Here is a 23,236-nt window from a genome sequence, read left to right as displayed (position 1 = left end):
TCCAGAGAGTGGCTGACATGCCTGGGACTGGAGAAACCAATGCTTCTGAGCTTCGGGGACGCAGAGATAGAGGGGCATTTGTGCTTCCTGGTCGAGTAGGCTGGGCTCAGTAAGACAGTGAGGGAAGAGGATGGCAACATTTTTGGAGGAGTAAAAGTAGATTAGGGTCGAGGCAGTGAGAGTCCGAGGACAATCATTGCTTTGTGTGCTTTAGCAAAACTCTATTGACTTAAGCCTAGCTAAACACTCCATTGAGCCTAGCTCTGAAGATAAGAAGTCCTGGCACAGTGCTGCTCTCCCGTCTCAAAAGAAAATGTCTTTCACAGGTATAAGCACCTCAGCTCTGCCCTAGCAGCTCAATCTCATTAGTCCACCACTGTGTCCAGGGATGAAGACAGTAGGAAGTCCCCTCAGGCAGGAGATGCAGCGTAGTGGGTATCCTACAAGGTCACCTTTGTTACCAGGCAGTTCTCCAGCGTAACATTCAAATGAGAGGACAGTGGAAAACAGTTTAAATGACTGGTTGAAAAGGCTTTGAATTAACACTAAGGCTCAATATAAATCACTTTGCTTGGAGGTCATATAACCCTTTAATTCCTTAGCTCATTCCTCATCAGACTTACTTTAATCATTTGCTAAACTAGTCATTGTTTTATGTGGGGAAAGACTCAGAAACATGTAAGAGCAGAGTAATTACCATCTGGCGTACAGGTAGGAGTGCAGAGGAACTATGGGAGTGACCTTGGTGCCAGGGAAGGCTTTTCAGAGGAAGAGCCGTTTGACCTAGAACTTGAATGATGACTGAAGTTTGACTGGTGGGAAGAGGTATTTGGGGCAGGGGTAGCACGTAAAAATGTAGAGGATCATATGGTCAGTCAAAGGAGCTGAACCGGGGGACAGGGGGCACTAACAGATCCTCAAGCAGGACTATGACATTAGGTTTTGTTTGGGAGTGGGGCCAGTGGCAGGGGGAGGGAGATGTCTGAGAACAGTATGCAGGATGGTTGTGAAGAGGAAATAGACTAAACCCCAGGAGTAAGAAAAAAATGAGGGCTTAAATCCAATTGAGTCGGAAGGATGAGAGAGAAGACACTAAATTCTGATGTAAAATGAGAAGGTCAGTTGTGGAAGTGTTGAGTTGGGTTGGAACATCCATGAAGGAGAAATTGAGGGTAACTCCAAGAGATCTTCGTAAACTATTGGGAGGTCGTGTATCTGCTTTCAGAGTGGAGAAGGCGGATCAGGTTCTGGTTTGAGGTAGAGATAATGAGTAAGGTTATGTGATGGATCTGACCAGGAAATTCAAGAGGAAATTTTAAACGGGCAGTTGTGAATTTGGAGGAAGTATTGTAGGGTAACTGAAAGTACAGGCTTTACAATCAGAGCTGAATTATAATTTCAACTCTTCCTCTTTTAGACACTGTGATCCTGGGAGAGCTATTTAACTCCTTCGGTTTTTTTTATTATTATTTCATTTTATCTTTACTGCCAGACAAAATGGAATTATTATTCCACATTTATTACAATTTTGTTTTCATTTGCCTGATAGCTTTTGTTCATTCATTATTTTATGATTTTTTTTTAACACTTTGTTTTAGGTTTGTTTCTTTTAAACAACATGTTGTTGTTCAGTTGCTCAGTTGTGTCCTGCTCTTTGTGACCCCATGGACTGCAGCATGTCCGGCTTCAACATAACTTGGGCGTTTCAGATTTTGGCCTGGTCTAAAAGTTTCAATCTTAACTAATAGGCTTAGTTTTATTCCTTTTAAACTTTCTTTTTTCCCCTTGCGATGGTAGGGGTAGGGTTGGTGGTGTGGAGGTGCAGAGGTTACATGTATTGAGTCCCTACTATGTACCTGGCACTCACTGAACACTTTATATGTTACCATGGGCTCATCTGGCAACTCTGGCGGGAGGACGGTTGGAGGTAACAAGGAGTCCCTCTGTAATGGGAGTGGTGGGAGGGGGGGAGCTCAGGTTCCTGTGAAGCCAGAGCTGCTGCTCTATCCAGTACCCTTTCACTTCAAACTCCTTTTAGTTCAGGAGTCACTGTTTCTTTAGTACAAGAGTCAAGTTTCTAAATAGAGTCCAGGTTGACAGTGGATTTCCCCTTTGTGTTTCACTGACCAGCTGTTACAGGGTCACTGAAGTATAACCTTGGTGGCAGCAGCTCAGGGATGGGACTGGATTGTTCATGTCCAGGGGCCACAATGGGTTTTCATTTCATTTTTATATTATGATCTCAGAGTCCAGGAGAAAATCCTAACGTCACAAGAGCAAAGGTTAATGATATTCATCACAGGTCCTTTTTGGACATGTTATTCATTCATAGAGCTCTGTGAAATTAGTGATCGTTAATGATTTAAATACTGAATGAGTTGTTATATAGTCTGTTCATACTGCCATAGCAGACTACCATAGAGTGCATGGCTTAAACAACAAATTGTTTTTTCTTAACAATTCCAGACGCTGGAAAGTTTACGATCAAGGCTCTGGTAGGCTTCCATTCCTGATGAGAGCTCTCTTCCTGGCTCATGGATGGCTGCTTTGTTCTCACCTGGTCTGTCTTCTGAGCATGAAAAGAGAGGAGAGAGAGCTCCCTGGTGTCTCTTTTTATAAGGGAGTAATCATTTGAAAAGACCCTGATGCTAGGAAAGATTGAAGGTGGGAGGAGAAGGGGATGACAGAGGATGAGATGGTTGGATGGCATTACCAACTGGATGGACATGAGTTTGAGTAAACTCCAGGAGTTGGTGATGGATAGGGAGGAATTTGGTGCTGCGATTCATGGGGTTGCAAAGAGTCGGACACAACTGAGTGACTGAACTGAACTGAATCCTGTTGGATTAGGTCCCTAGCCTTATGACCTCATATAATCATGACCATCTCCTGAAGGCCTTAGCTCCAGATACAGTCACTTTGGGCAATAGAGATTCAGTGTACAAATTGCTGGGAGAGGAGACACAGTTCAGGCCATAGCAAGTGTTGATTTCTTTTTCTTATGCTCAGAAACCTCATTTCTTAATGAGAAAATACAAAACTTTGATATTATATATCATCCACAGGGAATATTTTAAGTAACTAAACCTCTTAGGATAAGTTAGCTTTCAGTTCTTACTAAAATATTGAAATCTTTTATGCATTATCCTTCTGTTTAAAGGGTCACAGGATCTGTACTTGGTAATAATCCTGGTGCTCACCACCATTCTCTGCAATAATATGAAACCATTGTTTGCTATTTCACCATTATTTGCTTGTTCTCTGTATGACTGTGTAAAGATGACAATTATTCAAGAAGGCACTGCAATAGGATCTCCACTTCCTGGTAGAAAATAGAAGTGGAAGTTAAGAGTTTGATGAAGGAATGCTCTTCATTTAAAAGATTATTTGGGATAAAACTGTTATTGTTATAATATCTAGCTCTGTTTTGATTGATAGCGTAAGCTTAAGAACTACCTTGAATTTTCTGAATTGAAATTATGGTGACAAATTTGGCAATAATGGCTAATATTTATTGAATGCTTACCAAGTGCTGAGAACTGTTCTAACTGTGTTAGGTGTAATGCTTCTTTTAATCCTCACAGTAAACACTATGAGAAGGCCCCATATTTAGCCACAATTTACCCTGACACAAGTGAGGAGTAAGGAAGTTAAGTAATTTGCCTAAGACCACACAGTTAAGGGTGAATGAGTCAAGAAGTACAATTGTTTGCAATAAATCAGGAAGTAATTGTTAAGGCCCTTGCTTATACACAAGTTGTGAAAAACACTATCTGTGTATGTGCACTCAGTGATGTCTGACTCTTTGTGACCCCATGGACTGTAACTCACCAGGTTCCTCTGTCCATGGAATTTTCCAGGCAAGAATACTGGAGTGGGTTGCCATTTCCTTTTCCAGGGGGTCTTCCAGACCCAGGGATCGGACCTGTGTCTCTTTCATCTCCTGCATTGGCAGGCAGGTTCTTTATCAGCTGAGCCACTGGGGAAGCCCTGAAAAACACTATAGTGAATGGGAGGAAAAGGAAGGGAAATAGTCACTTGCTACACAGAAATCAGAATATAAGAAATGCTTAAGTTTGTGGTAGGAGTCATAAGACCTGTGTTGAGCCTGGAAGAGATGAAACTTCTGGAGAAGTTAAGAGCGGTCCTCCATATGCCATCGTGGATCACCTGGGATCAACATAACCTAGGAGGTTTGTTTAAAATGCAGATTGCTAGGCCTCATCCTGGGAGTAGTAAAAATGAATGAGGGTTAGAATCCAGCAATCTGTGCTTTTATGAGACTACTGCCTTAAAGGATGACTGTTTGGACTGAAACAAGGATAGCAACTTTCCCAACAACCACAACCTCGGGAGCAAAGAGATGGGGGAGGTATGGTTTGTTTGAAAGGTACAGTAAGGCCAAAGGCCTCTAGGGAGAATGAAGGGGCCAGGTTGAGGTAGGACTTATTTCACTTAGCATAATATTCTCTGGGTTCATCTGTGTTGTCACAATGGCAAGATTTCATTATTTTTTATGGCTGAGTGATATCCCATGGCCTGTGCTTACCACATCTTCTTTATCCACTCATCTATTGATACAGACACTTACGTTGCTTCGATGACTTGGCTTTTGTGAATAATACTGTCCATGTTACTTTTAACATATGTTCTCAGAGTATTTTTTTTATTTATTTAATCATTCAGTAAATATGTATTGAGTGTGTGTGTGCTCAGTCGTGCTCTTTGCAACCCTGTGAACTGTAGTCTGCCAGGTTCCTCTGTTCATGGAATTCTCCAGGCAAGAATACTGGAGTGGGTAGCCATTCCCTCATACTGTGTTCTTTTGCTCAGAGTAAATGTCTAACTTGAGCCTGAGAATTTCTTTAAAACCATGAGATTTGAACATTGGAAGGAAGGAACCTTAAAGACCAGTTTCTTCATGTTTCAAGCCAGAGAAAACGGAAATCCAAATGAAATTGTCCAGGTCTCACCATGTGTTAACAGCAGAGCTGCTGGGGAAACCCAGATCTCTGTGAACCACCCTGAGTGATGGCAAAGAACAAGCTCCCCTTGCGTTTGTCCTCCTCCTTTTCTTCCCATGGAAGGCAAGTCAGTTCCCATCCCTTTCAGTGGCTTTGTCTCCTGAAGGGAATAGCTCTGAAAAGACTTAATGGTAGCAGGAATACAGAATCTCTCATATTAAATATCTAGAGGAAGCTAAATGTTCTGAATTTCATTGTTTTTCTCTTAAAAAGTAACATTTTAATTTATATACCATGTAGTGCCCTCCAGGTTTATGCTCTATACTTTGTTTGGATATTTTTGTCTACAATATTAATAACTCACATTAAATATGTGTTTAGCTATCATGGCTGAAGGAAGCATCATATTTAAAAAAAAAAAAGTTTTGTGCCCGGAAATGAGGAAAGTACATGTATATGTAAAGAAGAAAGGAAGCATTCCATCATTAAATGATATTTTTTTAAGGTCATATAGATTTTATTTTTTTTCAGACTGTAAACTTTTTATTTCGTGTTGAGGTATAGCCAGTTAACAATGTTGTGGTAGTTTCAGGTGAACAGCAAAGGGACTCAGCCATACATACACATGTATTCATTCTTCCCCAAACCCCTCTTCCATCCAGGCTGGCACAGAACATTGAGAAGAGTTCCATGTGCTATACAATAGGTCCTTGTTGGTTATCCATTTTGAATACAGCAGTGTGCACATGACCTTCCCAACCTCCCTAACTATCCCTCCACTCTGACAACGATAAGTTCATTTTCTAAGTCTGTGAGTCTCCTTCTGTTTTGTAAGTTCATTCGTATCATTTCTTTTTAGATTCCACATCTAAGGGATGTTATATGATACTTCTCCTTCTCTGTCTGATTCACTTCACTCAGTATGACACTCCCTAAGTCCATCCATTAAACAATATTTTTTGAGCTGTATATGCCTAAATAGATTAGGAGCAATTCAGAGACAAGGTCGGCTGCTCGTTTGATCCCTCACATCCTTTTGCTGACTCAGTGCAATATGCCCATGAGGCGTATCTTTCATCAAGTACCAATCTTTGGAATTTTCTCCCAAATCTTTTTTTTTTTTAATTAATTTTTATTGGTGTGTATGCTAGACAGCATATTAAAAAGCAGAGACATCACTTTGTCAACAAAGGTCTGTCTAGTCAAGGCTGTGGTTTTTCCAGTAGTCATGTATGGATGTGAGAGTTGGACTGTAAAGAAAGCTGAGTGCCGAAGAATTGATGCTTTTGAACTGTGGTGTTGGAGAAGACTCTTGAAAGTCCCTTGGACTGCAATGAGATCCAACCAGTCCATCCTAAAGGAGATCAGTCCTGGGTGTTCATTGGAAGCACTGATGTTGAAGCTGCAACTCCAATACTTTGGCCACCTGATGCAAAGAGCTGATTCATTTGAAAAGACCCTGAAGATGGGAAAGATTGAGGGCAGGAGGAGAAGGGGACAACAGAGGATGAGATGGTTGGATGGCATCACCGACTCCATGGACATGGATTTGGATGGACTCCGGGAGTTGGTGATGGACAGGGAAGCCTGGCGTGCTGCAATTCATGGGGTCGCAAAGAGTCAGACACGACTGAGCAACTGAACTGAACTGATGCTAAGTCACTTCAGTCGTGTCTGACTCTGCAACCCGGTGGATGGTAGTCCTCCAGGCTCCTCTGTCCATGGAATTCTCTAGGCAAGAATACTAGAGTGGGTTGCCATGCCATCCTCCCGGGGATCTTCCCAACCCAGGGACTAAATCCACATTTCGTATGTTTCCTGCATTGGCAGGCGGGTTTTGTTTTTTTTTTTTTAACCACTAGTGCCACTTGGGGATTGGAATATAGTTGATATACAATGTTGTTTTAGTTTCTGCTGTATAGTAAAGTCGATCAGTTTTACATATACACATATCCACTCTCCCAAATCCTTTTAACATTTGCAGAACCAATGCTATGTTGAAAGGAAGTCACAGGCTTTCGATCTGAAGGATATCACGTATTTTAATAAGAGAGAGACAGATGGTGCTGCTGGGTTTGAGAGTATCATATTGCTATCAGCTTTGAGGCTAGAGTATGTGATGCATGCCTTCTTCTGCAGTAATAATGTACCAAACTGGAGGGCTGTTCCAGTTCCCAAAGAATAGAATTAAGTGCATCTTCTTCCGCCTCATTGTTTGCATATTAAATTATGCTCAAAATCAACAGTAGTATTTTTTTCCCTGAAAATTTGAGGAAAGCACAGGCCATGGTTGGTTAATAAAAATCCATGTTTGTTAAATGTGGGCCACTTCTACATCCCCAACTGTTAAGGTTTTAAACTTGCCTGTGTTTGGTTTCCCTTGTTTTTCCTCCTGAAGCTGCTAGAGAAATCGTCTGGTTAGAGAGAGAACAGCGGGCCAGGCAACACTACGAGAAGCACCTGGAGGAGCGGAAGAAGAAGCTAGAAGAGCAGAGGCTGAAAGAGGAACGGCGGAGGGCTGCCGTGGAGGAGAAGCGACGGCAGAGGCTCGAGGAGGACAAGGTGAGATGCTGCCCTGGGGACACGTGGGAGGCACATCTGTTTCAGAAACAGCACATTAACTGTGAAGCTTCCCACCGAGGCGCTATGGTGCACAGCTAGAATGTCTGAGGCAGCAGATTTACCAGCAGTCATAGTTTCTACGGGCTTCCCTGGTGGCTCAGACAGTAGAGAATCCACCTGCAATGCGGGAGATGTGGGTTCAATCCCTGGGTCAGGAAGATCCGCTGGAGAAGGGAACGGCTACCTGCTCCAGTATTTTGGCCGGAAAATTCCATGGACAGAGGAGCCTGGCCGGCTATAGTCCATGGGGTCACAGTCAGACATGACTCAGCAACTCTGACTTTCATAGTTTCTAGGGAGGTTGTGGTGTGGAAATCAGGTTGAGAATGATGTGATTGTCATTGTTTCCACAAGACCTTTAAAAACTCATTTCTCCGGTCTGGACCTATAACTTATTTATGCTTACTTCATGCATGCTGAAGTGTTAATCCCAGCAACTGGATTTCTGTAGGGCTTTACCATTTATAAATATTTCCACATCAGTTATCTCATTTAACTCTTACTCAACCTTTGAGTGTTACCACTTTCTGTGGAAATGAAGCTTTAGACTCAGAATAGCTAAATCACACAAAGTCATACAGTCCATTAAATTGTGGGTTGGGATTACCCACATCCTCAGATTCTAGATTCTGTTTTTAAATACAGAACCACATGTGTTACACGTCTGCTTAAACTAAGACCTCTGCTACGGGCTTATGTGAGTTGATGGAAAAGCATCACACTCCCTGCAGTGTGCTAAGATGCTTCAGTCATGTCTGACTCTTTGTGACCCTATGGGCTGTAGCCCACCAGGCTCCACTGTCCATGGGAGTCTCCAGGCAAGAATATGGAGTGGGTTGCCACGCCCTCCTCCAGCAGATCTTCCTGACCCAGGGATGGAACCTGCGTCTCACGACTCCTGCATTTGTAGGCAGGTTCTTTACTGCTAGCGCCACCTGGGAAGTCAGTGGTAATAGTAATAGTCCTTTTTTTAAGTACCTGCTGTATGCCAAGGGCTTTATCAGCTGGAACCTAATAATTACCACCCACCCACCCCCATGTTGATAGTACTACTCTCACCTTAAAGTGTAGAGTTTAGGAATCTTCTTAGTATTAGGAGTATTAAGGTTGAAATTTAAGTAGTACCTTTCACCCCACTCTGCCTTAAGTTGAAGAATCCTCCAACAACCAGGTAGAATTTAATCATCAGCTCCTCTGTTCCATTTAAAGGAACGTCATGAAGCCGTTGTGCGACGTACAATGGAGAGGAGCCAGAAGCCAAAACAGAAACAAAACCGGTGGTCATGGGGAGGTGCTCTCCATGGGAGCCCGAGCATCCACAACACAGGTAAATGGAGAAGCCTCTTTCCAAAATCATTATTTTTTAAATCACAGTTAAAGTCACAGTTACTTTTTTACTCTGTTTAAAAAAACCTGCATAAATAATTAAGCTACAATGAAATGATGCTTCTACTGTTTGAGGATAAGAGGGTGATGGAGATAAGAAGATAAGGTTCCCTCCCTCCCTGCTTTTCTCATTTGTTACAAAGTTCTTTAAAGAAACAGAAATCTGTGCAATTTTTCTCAGCAACTATTTTCAGTTCTACATTATTTTGGTAATTTATTTGCATAGGGGTTTCAAGATTACGGAATGGGTTAACCAGTTTTGCCTTTTTTTCTGCGAGAATCCTAGCACTGTTGCAGTTCAGAATCTCCTATGAGCTTATATATTCTGATCCTAAAGTATATGGAACACAAAGGCTCTGCAAGAGGAAGTGCAGATTTCTGAAGCTAGAAATAGTAGTGAATGTCCACGTGATTCCTTGTACTTAAATTGACTAAAAATCCTAAAATTTGGACTTAGTGAAAGGCCTTATTTTTGTACTGTAAATTCAATACACCTTGAATTTTATGTAGTGTGTCAGTTTCATATGTGTGAGTCTAATAAGCTTTTTTTTTTTTTTTAATTTACTTTGGAAAATCATTGTCTTACATTCTGTCCCCAGGTGGTTTTGTTGAATCATCATTCACCTTTCTCGATTTAGCAGGCCTGGACCACCACTTCACAACTTTTGGTGGTACTAGAAAACCTGGTACTGACCTCCTTGTGATTTGCTGATTGCCTGACCTGTAGCTAGCACCTCAGACTAGGGCCAGTTCATCACTAGCTGAACCATTGCCGCCTTAGTCATAATGCATGCTTAATATCCTACTGCATAGACCTAGATCTGGGACATGGCACAGTGTTTCTCAAGTGTTGATAGTATAACTCGGGTGACTTAAAGGTATTGAAATAAAGTAATTACCGGTGATATGCTTACTTTCTCTTTAAATGATCATTTTGAATAAAACCTTAAAGAAAATGTTTTTTCACTGATAAATCACCTGAGGTCAAAGTACATCCAGTTTGGCTTTATTTCACTCTGCTTCCATCAGTACAGCTATTGTAACTTTCAGTTTTCATATAAGTAACTATGGATTTTTGTTTGTTTTCTCTATCCCTTTCATTCCTAACATTCAGTGTATCTTCTATAACCTCATCATTTAAAAAAATCTAAAAGCATATTGCCACAACTTTCTTTCCTATGCAGTGAATCAAATTTGTTTTTTCCTTCTTGGCTCGTCATGACCCAGTTGTATTTGCAGTGGGGCACATCAAATCTGTGGTCATAAGGATCATTTACATGTGATATTTCATTCTAGGTATAATTTTGCATATTTGTTCCATGCAAAAAAGTCATCATGGTATATGCTTTTATAACCTTCCTTATTTCACTTTTGTGTGGCTTCATGTTTTACATGTGCCTGTTAAACAGGTAAACCTGTGCAGACTTTCAAGCTTTTCTTTTTTTAGCTGCAGTGTGTGACACGCAGTATCTTAGTTCCTCCGACCAGAGATCAAATCCATACCCACTGCAGTGGAAGCTGGGAGCCCTAGCCACTGGCCTCCCAGGGAATTCCCTCCAACATTTTTGAGGGGATGTCAAGTTACTTAGCTTTACTTCTTGCTTCCATGCTTAGAGTTCAATATATGACCTCTGTTATTGCCACTCAAAGTTGTATTTGTGAGCTGTTGGATAAATCATTTTTTTATTAGGGCTGTGAATTGGAGAATATTGCTCCTATAATGGCACCCCACTCCAGTACTCTTGCCTGGAAAATCCCATGGATGGAGGAGCCTGGTAGGCTGCAGTCCATGGGGTCGCTAAGAGTCGGACACGACTGAGCGACTTCATTTTTACTTTTCACTTTCCTGCATTGGAGAAGGAAATGGCAACCCACTCCAGTGTTCTTGCCTGGAGGATCCCAGGGATGGGGGAGCCTGGTGGGCTGCTGTCTGTGGGGTCACACAGAGTCAGACACGACTGAAGTGACTTAGCAGCAGCAGCAGCTCCTATAATAGAGAAGTTTGAAAATAATGAGAATTTACCAAAATTCTCAATGGTCAGAATGATTTGCCAAGATCTCAAGGGCAGTAACCAGGTCTTGCTCATTTTGCCTACTCCTTACTTCACAACAATGCTAACTTGTGGTAGACACAGCAAACAAATCCTGGAAATTAACTTTAATCTAGATCAAATCAATGTGTTGTCTGACTGTTCCCACGTCAGCTAGCCCTGCTTTGTAAAGACTATACTTTTTAATCCAGTTCTTAAATCCTTTTGTGAATTTGTGTTTTGTTCAGAGAGGGAAAATAAAGATTCTTATTTGTTAAGTAATATAATAAATACATATTTTATCTCCATAAATTGAATTATGTGTGATAGGCCTGCATATAGACACTATTTCCCCCCAACTGAAACTGAACATATAAAGCAATATCAGACAATGTATTGCTATGAAATGTCCTGGAAATAACTTTCCTTATCCTTCTTTGTGTCCTTAAACCTCCCATTTTGTCATTGTTTCTTTTGACATTTTACCCTAAGTCTTTTCTTTGTTAGGATTCCCTTAAGAGCCCATCCATTAAGTGTGAATTTGAGTCACAGAAATGATGTTTGGTTTTTTTCTTTTGATGATTAAATCACTTCACATAAATCAATGATATGTCAATAAATTAAAAATTTTTTAATTGCTTCAACTGTAAAGATGAGTCCCTGTAGAAGACAGGAATATCTGATGTTGGTGGAAGACATGCTTATCCCCTGTACACTGTAAGTAATAGCCACCAGTGATTATTCTGGGGAAGAAAGTTTAACATATTTACTCCCAGGGGTAGTTTAGACATGTGGGAACAGGGTTCGAAGGTCTCTCCCACAAGGAATATGTTGGTTTGTGTTCAGTTTTAGAAGAAGCTGACCATAGAAAATAAAACAAAATGCATCAGGAGTCCTTTAACTTTGGCTAATATAGATCAGAACAACTCCCTGCATCCTAAATAAATAAAATAATGAGGTTTTTTTTAGACTTTCATTATACGCACTTGTATTCAGGAAATGTGATGTACACTAATGAGCGTGGTTACAGCTTGGTCTGCTGTTCAGAGGGCAAACCATCAGAGTTGATTCTTCCCTTTTATACAGCTATTATTTCTCTTCTAACTTGAAGAATTACTCTAAAATTATCCAGCAGCAATAAGAATGTTATTAATAAACTTAATTCTGATTGTCTTTGCATGGCCATCATATTGTTTGGCAAGTTTGTGGGCTGATTCTATAATGTGTTTATAAACCACACTCATCTCTGTGATCTAGGCACACAGAGGTGGTCATTAGTAGATTTTTTAAAAAGAAGTGCTCTAGGGGCCATCCTTTCCGCACCTGCAGTGTTGCTTTTTTTTTGTTTCTGATTAATGTTTTTCTATAGTGCACTTTAGTGCCCTTGTAAAATGACTCTACAAGCAAAAGTATCAGCAGATGCACAGACCCTGGTGTTTGCATTCTATCTCACCAGCACTATTACTGCCGCATTGTTTCTCCTTTGGGAAATGATGAAGGCGTTCCCTCTTGTAGACCCGCTTTTGCTTCATGGGCTGCCTCCGTCATTTTCGTTGCCCGCCACTGGTTTTCCTTTGGTCTTCCTCCGTTTGTTGTATTGTAACCATATGCTTGAATTTCCCTGGCTGACAAACTGGTGAACTGAATAGTTCTTTAATATTTTTATTTTCCTATAAGAAAAATGAGTATTATTTCTAGCCTTTAAGTTACCTTAAAATGTCCACTTAGAAAACTGTGCTATAGTAAAGATCTAGCCATAGAGCTGAAAGCATCCAATCCTAGTTTTTCCTTCCATCAGTGAACTAGGAAATTGCAATCCTGCATGCTGGCTGTCAATTAGCATTATCTCCATTTGTTTTAGATCCAGACAGGCGGTCAGTTTCCACCATGAATCTTTCGAAACATGTTGATCCCGTCATTAGCAAGCGGCTCTCCTCTTCATCTGCAACTTTACTAAATTCTCCAGATAGAGGTACAGTCAAAAGGAAAACAAAAAAAGTGTTCTGTTATTTCCTTAATGCTTTTATTTTCTGGATGTTTACAGCTAAGAATAAGCATCTGAAGTTGCTTTCCCTACGTTTCTTAAATAGGAAGAAAAAAACTTCAGAGTAAAAAAGCAATAAACGTCTGAGCAGCATTTTCCTTGCGACAAGAACATTTCTCATTTTAGAACTTGGCTGAATGATTGCATTTAGCAGTGATGAAAAGCGGTGCTTCTCTCAAGTTTTTAGTACAGGAGTTTACAGCTCCAGAAATCACCCACTTATCCACCAACATGCTAATAATCTGTTATGAACATTTATTTCATTTCAATCAGATTGTCTTTGACTTTTCATCTGTACTTGGGGAATTCCAGGCATTAACGTTCTAAAAAATCTTTTTAAATGATTCATGTTGGCAGATTTCATTTTGCTAACTTATTTTTCCTTTAACCAAACCTTTCTTACTGCATTTCTTGTGTGTGTGACTGGTTTTTTTGGTGTCCATTCATTTAAAGGAATATGGCCCAACTTTAAGAATATCATTATGTAAGCCTCCTAAAAATTTCAATATTCATAGTCCTCCAGTTAACATTTTATTTGAATTTTGAGTTTTATTCATCCCATGGATTTACAGTACATGAATGCTGAGTTACTTATAAAATTAAAGTTTCATTCTACATATATATCATAGAATGAAAAATCAAGCTTTTAAGATAAGCTACTTGTTTTACATAACTAAAACAATTTTAAATTTGACAAACCAAAGAATTATTGTGCAATATAAAAACACTCTTTGAAAGTAACAAATTGTGGTTTTTTTGAGTGCTTTATTAAGAAACTGATTGGTTTTGAAGTGTTTATAGTCTTTAAAAAAGATTGTAATGTGTGCATGTTCTATATGTGTGCATGTGTATTTGTATATTTTGTATTGTATAAAAGTTACGGTGTCATTGTAATGTATAATATAATGTGTTGATGTTAGAATTAATCTCTTAAAACAGTAAATGTTTGAACAACTTCCAATTCTTGCCTTTTAACCTAAATCTTTTCTTTAACCTAGTTTGCCTAAATCATTGGTATTAGATGGCCTTTTATATGTTAGGGAAAAGTATTATGAATTGAAGCTCCTTTCATAAGTAGCCTTTATTTTTAAGCCAATTCCCTTAGTGTAAAATATAGATACTGTTCTTAGCAGTTGTCTATTCCTCTTTTCTTTGGAACTGGCCACTTAGCACTTGAATTTTATATTTTTGTGAACACGGATCTAAAACAAACCATAATCGGAATTTCACAGTAATTTTCAGTTAAACCTTGCTTATTGATTCCGTAGCTAAAATTGGGGCAATGTTGGGAGCGGGGATAAACCGACCAGTATTCTATCCACACTTCTATGGAATGACAGTACTGTGTCAGCTAGTATCTGACACGTGATGGTATCTGATTGAATAGTCTGAAGTAATCGGATCTTAGAACTGGGAACAATTTGGATGGCTCCACTGGATGGCAGAGTCCCTGAGAGATGAAGGGCCTGACTTTATAACTGGCAGGTTAATCACAGAGAAGAGGGGTTAGAGCAGAGATCGCCAGCTCCCAATGCCTGTTGTTGCTGGGCTGCCTCTGCAGTTCTCTCCTTCATGGATGGCCTTCCTTAGATTACTCCTGACTCTGTCTGCTCTGCCTTTGGGTGAGGTCAAGGGTCAGGGAAAGTTCCGCAAGCAGTGACTAGCTGGAGCCAGGAAATTGCCCCCTGAATCATGGTACAGGTCTGTAAAACCTGATGCCAAGCTGAACTAAAAGGATGAGGAGGACAGCACTAAATGTGCGGGTTCCACGTCTCTGCCCTCTTATCAAAAGAACTGTGACCCAGTCCTGGTTTAACTGGTGAGGTCAGCCTGGAAGAAAAGTCTGGTTCCTCCAGAGGCTCCCATGTGGTTCAGGAAGCAATTTTTCTTAAGTTAGGCAGAACACTCAGTAGCACAGTGAGAAGGCTCTGTCTTTTAATGAGAATAAAAATCTGCATTTGAACTTTGCTAATTTGAGAGATCTAAGTAATTTAGTTAGTATAATTTTTCTGCTATTTGTTAAATTCAATTATGCTTTATTATCAAAGTAGAAAGCATTCTTATCAAATTATTAGAGGCTTTTACAGTCTGGTCCTTAGAGAGTGTACACCATTACTAGATTGTTTGAGCTTTCTCAGCCCTACAGCACAGGCCTTAAAGGTTATGTTAAATTGAAGCTCTGATGCTATCAAAGTTGACATTCAACTGAAGTGCTCTGCTAGTTATTCAAAATGCTGGAATATTTCCATACGAGTTGGTAAATATCCACTTCCCCAAGCTGTGCTTCCCCAAGCTGTGCTTCCCCAGGCCCTCCAGAGCTAAAGGGGTTAAAGAGTGTTACCTACTAGCCCCATCAGTTTTTAAATATTTTGATTATCACACCTGGATATAGAGTTACAGAGACTGATAAAATGACCCTAGTTAAAGGAAACCCCTGATTACTAAAGATTTCTGTAATTGCTACAACAGAGACAATATTGCCACTGGGAATTTTTGCATGAAAAGTGTTTATTATTAAGCTTCCTTCTTCACCATTTTCCCCCCTCAAGGAAGACAGAACGTTTGAAAAAAAATAAGGAAATTGGCTACTCCTAGCTGGAAATTAGTCCATACATTTTTTTTCCCCATAGTCTAGATTAGAGGACATGGGGGTGGGCCTAAAGCTGAATTCTGCCCGCATGTTCTGTTTGGCCTGAGAATGGGTTTTTTGTTGTTGTTACTGTTTTAGTTCAAACTATGCCATCATATTAAAAAAAAAAATGGAAGATTTCATAGAACATTTCAGGATGTAACAATATGTGCCTGATTTCTACCTGGCACCCATCATTAGGAACTAAATAGTGATTTCTGCTTGTGGAGGAACAGGGCAGCACAAATATCTGTAATGTTTAGTTGCCCCCTTGGACCAGATTGTCTATTAAGGAAATTGTCAATATCTCATTTTAACTGCTTAAGGAGGATCAATACTATAGTTGTTCATGAAAATTAATACCTTTTCCTTCAGCAGCTTATCTCAAGATCAGGCCCTTCTGGGTAGAAAAAAATTTAAAAAGTAACTCTCCTGTACTAACCTTTACTAAAAATTTATCTTATGGTGGAAGAGATCTATTTCTCTCTTGCTCAGGGCATAGTTAAGAATATGGTAGAACTGGAAACATATTTCTCCTAGCAACATCTTTCATTTAGAGTTTCAAAGTTATTAAATCTCTTTGGATTTGCTTTAAACCCAAGTCAAAGAGGGTGTTTAATGATCTTCATTTGAAGCGGATTCTTTGGTTGATGCCTTAAAGACGAAACAGAAATAGAGCAATAGAGCTTCTTAATCAAGGAGAAAAAAGCAGACATATCTTTTCAATGATAGACCATCTCTGCAGTTTTGAGTCATTTATTCTACAGAGTTTATCTAAGAAAAGGAAGGATTCACCTCTTCTTTATTATCTACTGAAATTACAATTCTGTTGAGGATTTTAATTCTAATTACTTTCCCCACTGATTTAATTCTCTGAATGTATTCTAATTTTAGATTACATTTTTAGATTATGTTCTGTTGATACACACACACACACACACACACACACACACACATACTGTAGCTTATAATGGCACTTATCCTATTGTGCATTCTACCAACTGTATTATAATAGTTTTTATAACAGATGTTTATTTATGTCTTCATATCAATAGATAAGGTTTAATTTAACCATGAAGACTCTCCCCCCAAAACCCAGAAAATCTAATAAACTATTCACTAATTCTTAAATTCTCCAGTGCCTGATCAAAATGGCTACTCTTTTAAAATAAAGTCAGGTAATTAAGGTACTTATTGGACGTTGGTACCTCCCTTTGAAATAGCAGATATTTTTTATAACAACCTTTAACACTGGATGGCTTCTATTAACTAAAATTAATTTTCTGCAAGTTAGAAGTCATTTCTTTAAAATATAACATATATAAAAAATTATTATAAGAATAGTTGCTCCAGAGGCCAGAGGACTTGCACCTGCTGTTTGTGGTGTAGAACAGAGTAGCCTTGTCAGGTTTAGACAGTTTTAAAGGTTTTTATAAATGATTTGGGAGTATGTTCTAAAATATACAGACCTCTCTTGGTATCCACGGGAGGTTAGTTCCAGGAACTGCTGCAGACACCCAGACCCTCAAGGGCTTGAGCCCCATAGTGAGCCCTCTGCATCTGCAGGTTCTGCATCCATGAACACCAAGGGCCAACAGTATACTTAGTGGGAAAAATCCACATGTCAGTGAACTTGTGTAGTTTAGGCTGTGTTGTTCAAGGGTCAAGTCTATATGATCACTTTATTTTAGTGATATTTGTAGGATTTTGCAAGCTTCTTTCCTGGTATCTTTGGAAAGTAGCTCCTGTATTTTCATAGACCGTTACTGGAAGGTAATAGCATAAGCAAAGTAATTTACTTGTAATTAGCATTCATTTCCTAACAGTGGTCTTGCGAAGCCCCAGTACAATTTGGGCCTCTACTGCATTGTATTATTTTAAATTTATTTTCTGGATTCTTCACAAACCCACTAGTAATTTCCACCATTATGGTTATGTTGGATTTTGGCTTTTCTATCTTAATTTGGCCACCTCATGCGAAGAGTTGACTCATTGGAAAAGACTCTGATGCTGGGAGGGATTGGGGGCGGGAGGAGAAGGGGACGACAGAGGATGAGATGGTTGGATGGCATACTGACTCGATGGACATGAGTCTGAGTGAACTCCGGGAGTTAGTGATGGACAGGGAGGCTGGCGTGCTGCGATTCATGGGGTTGCAAAGAGTCAGACACGACTGAGCGACTGATCTGATCTGATCTTAATTTTATGTTCAGCTTTATCCTTATCCTCCATCAAAAGTTTTATGTTCTTGCCAAACCAGGCAAGAATCTGCTTGCTGAATGGGGAAAACAAAAGTTCTAATACAGAACTTTACATGAGTCCTCTTTCATTTTATTATATCTAATTCCGCCCCTCCCAGTTACCCACGTAGCAGTTCATGGAGATGTAGCAAAATCTAATGGAGACCCTTTCTATCTTTATTTACATATTTCCAGTCTCACATTAAGCTGCCCAAGCCTGTGCTGAACTTGACATGCAGGATACTTAGGACACCCTTTGGCTGAGGTGTATGGCTTAGGCCCGCTGCCCATCCCGGTGAGGGCAGCTAGGTTCGATGGACTCAGAGAAACATGCCAAACCCGCTTGAAATGGTTCTTCTGTTTTGTTACCTGTTGACTCCATAGGCAGGTGGTTAGCAAAAGCCATGTCCATAAACCTAATATAGAGCCTGCCACAGACTTAACACCTTGAAGAGAGCCAACCTTATGGAATAGCCGCTCCTCTGAGCAGAGTCTCTCCTGCCCCAACTCTGCACCACCTTCCTCCCCAGACAAGCCTCTCTCGTCGAGGTTTCTCTCCGAGGCCTGGGAAGTGAAAGGGATTATGCCCTGCACCCGCCTCGCCCCTGGAAAGAACGCTTCTAACATCTCGCTTATGTGGTGACGTTTAGCTCGCCGCCTGCAGCTCAGCCCGTGGGAGAGCAGCGTGGTTAACAGACTGCTGACGCCCACACATGCGTTCCTGGCCAGAAGTAAAAGCACAGCGGCCTTGTCTGGAGATTCAGGTAAAACTGTCAAGGTGCAACTTTCTCAGTGAGGTAAAGTCCTCCTTTAGAAGCCCTCTCTGAGCCACCCCATTTTCATCTAATCACATCGCAGTTCTTCCCATTGTGTGCTTCTCCTCTTCCTGGTGGGATGGCACTGGAAATGTGTGTGCTGGTGTTGGTTTCATGCCCCTGGCATTGTTCCTCTGCACTTCCATCTTAGCATCTTATCTGGACACCAGATGCCAGGCGGACAAAGGCTGTTCCTCCCTGTGATCAGGTGGCTCCAGAGGCTTCTGTCAGTTCATAACTGTTACTAGAAAATCCTATCCCTTCCCTTCCTTTCTGCCTTCGCATCTGAGGAGATGATCAAAGGTAGAAATAATTTAAGATTGAATGCTACTTTGTGGACTTGGGGATAATATCAAAGCACAAGCCTATTTAAGAATAGTGTTTCATAAATGTGGCCGTGGGTTAGCCACTTATCCTCCCTGGGCTAGGCTTTTAAATGTAATCGAGGAATAGTACCCTTTCAAAACTCTTAAGAGTTGTGGAGAAGGCTAATTACAGTGTTCTTAGTTGTTACATTACTTTGAAAATATGTAAAATGTGCCAAGTACTAGTTATTATAATTAGTTATAACTCCTCTACTTTTTTAAAATGTAAAACGTGCCTGAATGAGCCAATTAGTTTAATGAGAAGTTCGTATAGTCTACACCTAGCTGGGAAGAAACGTATTAGGCTTTTGGCAGTGTCTGTCTCACAGTGAGTTGACTTAGGTTTTCCCAAATATCCATGTGACCAGCCCTCATCTTTGGTATGTAGGAAACTGCATTGCCTCCTCATAAAGCTCCCTTTAAAAAGGCTTTGCCTTTGCAAGCCTCTTCATGTTCCCAGCCCTCTTTTTTTTTTTTTTTAAATAATAACTCTTGGTAGTTTTATGATGTCTTTCATCTATAGTGCCCAGTGAGCGAGTATCAACCTGACTTCTCACAGTACCCCTGGGAGGTAGTCAAGAAAGCAAGTACAGGCATTCCTACCACCTTCCTGTAGAAAGCAAGAGACTGCCAACGAGTGACTTGCACCAGAGCCACTGAGGTGGACTAGGTCTTCCATGTACTTCTATCCTTGGCACCCTTGTGATGCTCTGTGTACCATAGTGCATTCAACTAGCTGGACCACAGCGATCTGTGTTTTCTGTAAAGCAACTCTTCTGTCAGCTGTCACATTGCATCTGAGATTTTTCTGGACAAAAAAGTACAAGATAATTTATTTTTATGCCCATTTTGTTGTACATACATACAAGTCATGACAGCTTTTCTTTGTGTCCAGCTAATTGAAGACCCTTTGAAACTGCTTTCCAGTCGTGTTTCATAGGATCCAAATAGTTTGTCTCTTGTGCTCCTGAACCTCCACTGTGTGTTGTTTCATAGTGAAGGACTGCCTCACAGCTAAAAAACAAAACAAAACAGAACTGTCTCCCTTTGCTATTTCTGTCATCACTAACCTTGTCAATTCTTTCACTCTTCCTCTAGTCTCTTCCAACACCATTTCCACATTTTCCACCCATTTGACTTGCCCATCTTTCCACCTTCCGTCCTTATGCTCAATCAAGGGGCTTTTTAATCTGCTAACTGGCTCTTGTTTGCAACTTTTACATCCTCCTTTTCACAAACTGATACATTTTTGTCACTTATTTTAATGTGAAGCAATGCCATACATAGCCTTTACTTGTTTGTTTTATTAATACTTTCCTTAGATCATTGTTACCTATTATTGCATTGATACAGCTTATATTTAATGAACCCAAACTGTGGTGTTTAAAATTTTCTGTTTAAAATTATTTATGTTAATGTCTCACATTTATCTTGTCAAAAACACTTTCCCATCACTTTTATTTTTCCAACTCCTCTCCTTGAGTTTTTTTCTTGTCTTCCTATTTTTAATGTCTTTCCTTCAGTTCACCTTGTCTCCAATTGCCATTGGCAAGAGGATGACCTACATCTAGAGCCAGGGTTATAATAGCAGATCAAAACAGCCTCCCTTACCCCTAGGGTGTCCAGTGATTGTAAATTCCCAGAACAAGTAATAAGAGCAGTTGAAAATTGGAAATCAGTCTCATATGTTTCATTTGTGACCACTGCTTTGGGTTGATTTTTCCTTGCCCACTTTTTAAAAATACATTTAAGATATATGTGATTATTGGAGCTCAGGATTGAATGAATTAACATAAGCAAAAAGAAGCTTAGAATAGTACCTGCACATAGTAAGCACTTAATAAATGTTATTATTCTACCATGTAGTTATTCTCTCTGTTGCACATCAACCACATGAACTGCATTATCTTTTCTCTGCAGCCATTATTTCAAATAGAAAATCCAAATGAGTTCAATTAATGCATACTTACTACCAAAAGTAGAAAGAAATACAGATATTGTGGAAGGCTTGCTCAAAGACATTTCCATAAAAGAAATTTTATGTTTAATAAGACTACTTTGGGATATGGAGGGCACTCTACAGAGAAAAAAACAAATATTGCTCTTCCTTTTCCTTCAGAAAGGCAAGATCATTAGAACTATTGAATTAAAGGTTTCAGGTTTTCCAGTAGTTGCTGTTAAGAACAGCAATGAATTCCATGAGATGTAGTCTCCTTAGAATTAACCAGACAATATTTCTTGAACAATTAAATTTGAGGATTTTTGTATAGACTACATCAGGTAGGTTTCTTCCTTTCCTTCATATTCACTCAGCACTATAACTAAGAATGAACCAACGACATGATGAGATCGGTTTACAGCCATGCTGGTCTCAGGAAATGTTCCATAGATACCCCATGAAATTATTACCTCCCACTAGAAGAAAAAGAAATCATATTTCTGGGCTTCATTCCTTTTTCAGTGTCAGGCCCATGGGCTCAGAGAAAGGCTGTCATCTAGGGTTTCTTGATCGTTGCGCAGTCAATGAGCTCTGGCTGTGCCCTGGGCTGTGTGTGCCTCTCTTGCTCATAAATCCCACAGAAGTGCCTTGTGCTAGGATGTTCATCTTTAAAGGCATTGGATTGGATTGGAAGGGGTTTGCATTAATGAACTCTTTCCTTGTCTGGGAAAGATAAGTGTTTTGTTGTGGCACTTAAGAAAAGGTTAAGTTTTCTTTTTCTTTTTTTTTAAAAAGGTTAAGTTTTCAAATCGTTTTGCCTGTGATCACAGTAAGCCAAATGGTGAGAGGGTCTCCTTTACAACATAAAGGAAACTTCCTTTACCATTTAGGTCTGAAGCAGAGCTTTATGTCAGTTTGCAAGTAAGACATATATCTTTTGAGGAGAACTGAGGGAATGCAAAGTGTTTCAGCTTATCCAAGAAATAAGAGTTCTGTTTTCAGATGATGGGAAAAGAGTGCCGTTTCCAGTCAATCCACTGCCTTGACCATTCAGTGATAACCACAAGATACTGCAAGGCATTTACTGAAAAAGAACACAAGGGTGAAGATGCAATTTGATGGACTTTCTGTCTATAGCATAAACCAAAATAACATATTTTTAACCATAATTCTGAAATTAAGATTACTTTGAATTTGTCTTATGAACTTTTGAGTTTTGAATTTATTAACTTAATACTATTATATTCAGCTGATGTAATAGTTTCTTCAAAGAGTGGCTACAATGGCGAGGGTTGGGTAAAGTCATAACATGGTCCAGATACATAGTATTCCCTTCAGTAGTCATGTTTGTCTTATTTTCCTAGAAAACGAGATTTCTGGATGAAATATGAAAACGAACCTTGGATCATTAGTACCCAAATGTCTGATACCTATCCTGTGTTCTGTGAATTTCTTTAACCCCATTGTTACTCAGAATCAACCACTTGATTAATGACAATGTTCCTTTGAAAGTAAGGTCAGAAACTATGTGGTTTTCACAAAACAAAAATCTCATCTTAAGTAAAACTGTAACAGCTGTTCACAATTCAACTTTATTTTTGGCAATTCTAACATATTCATGTTCTCTTCACCGTTTTAAATGATGACATCCCATTTCCCTATACGTTCCTCTGCTTCTTGTGAACCATCCAATGCCTTGGCTTTTGGGAAAACCCAAAAGCATGCATTTGATTTGCTTTTAAATAGATAAAACATTTACAGAATTTTTTTCTGGAAATTATTAGTTATTCTTGTAGCAAGTCTTAACACCTGATGAGACTTGGTCATTTAACATTTTAAAAATTCAGTTGCTTTTTTTCCTCACTGGCTGTTGAATTTTACTCCCAAAATAGCTGCAATATATCTTGCTTGCCTGCTTGCTCACTTGCTGTCTTTCCACCTTTTGTTCCATCTGAAAGCTAATTAGGAAAAATCTGATTATAAACAATCCTTATCTTAAAATTATCTGTCACTAATATAGCATTTTACCAGAACCATCTGTTTATAGGAATATAAGACCATTGCTTTCTGTATGGCTGACGTCTGTATCTTTAACTAAAGTATTTAAATAGCCAAATAGTTTATATATTCCTGATTTTTCACTTGGACGTGCCCTCCTTTTGGACACACTGTAAATAGGACCATGAGGAGGATTGAGCGTGA

At 39.7% G+C, this 23,236-nt stretch overlaps 1 protein-coding gene across 12 annotated transcripts in view; it reads left to right on the top strand.

The window, feature by feature from the left end:
• Positions 1-23,236, top strand: part of MAP7 (microtubule associated protein 7) — a 176,383-nt gene that overhangs the window by 132,844 nt on the left and 20,303 nt on the right. For 9 of the 12 annotated variants that reach the window (XM_061428086.1, XM_061428088.1, XM_061428087.1 and 6 more), the window contains exons 4-7: positions 7,363-7,526; positions 8,796-8,913; positions 12,864-12,974; positions 18,566-18,679. In XM_061428086.1, the coding sequence (XP_061284070.1) occupies positions 7,363-7,526; positions 8,796-8,913; positions 12,864-12,974; positions 18,566-18,679 (507 nt within the window). The remainder of the gene's footprint in view (positions 1-7,362; positions 7,527-8,795; positions 8,914-12,863; positions 12,975-18,565; positions 18,680-23,236) is intronic. The other 3 variants (XM_061428095.1, XM_061428090.1, XM_061428093.1) reach the window with 1 other exon arrangement.

The sequence above is a fragment of the Bos javanicus genome, chromosome 9, assembly GCF_032452875.1.
Source record: "Bos javanicus breed banteng chromosome 9, ARS-OSU_banteng_1.0, whole genome shotgun sequence".
NCBI lineage: Eukaryota > Metazoa > Chordata > Mammalia > Artiodactyla > Bovidae > Bos > Bos javanicus.
The sequence above is the reverse complement of the archived record's forward strand: the minus strand, read 5'-3'. Positions and strand labels throughout refer to the sequence as shown.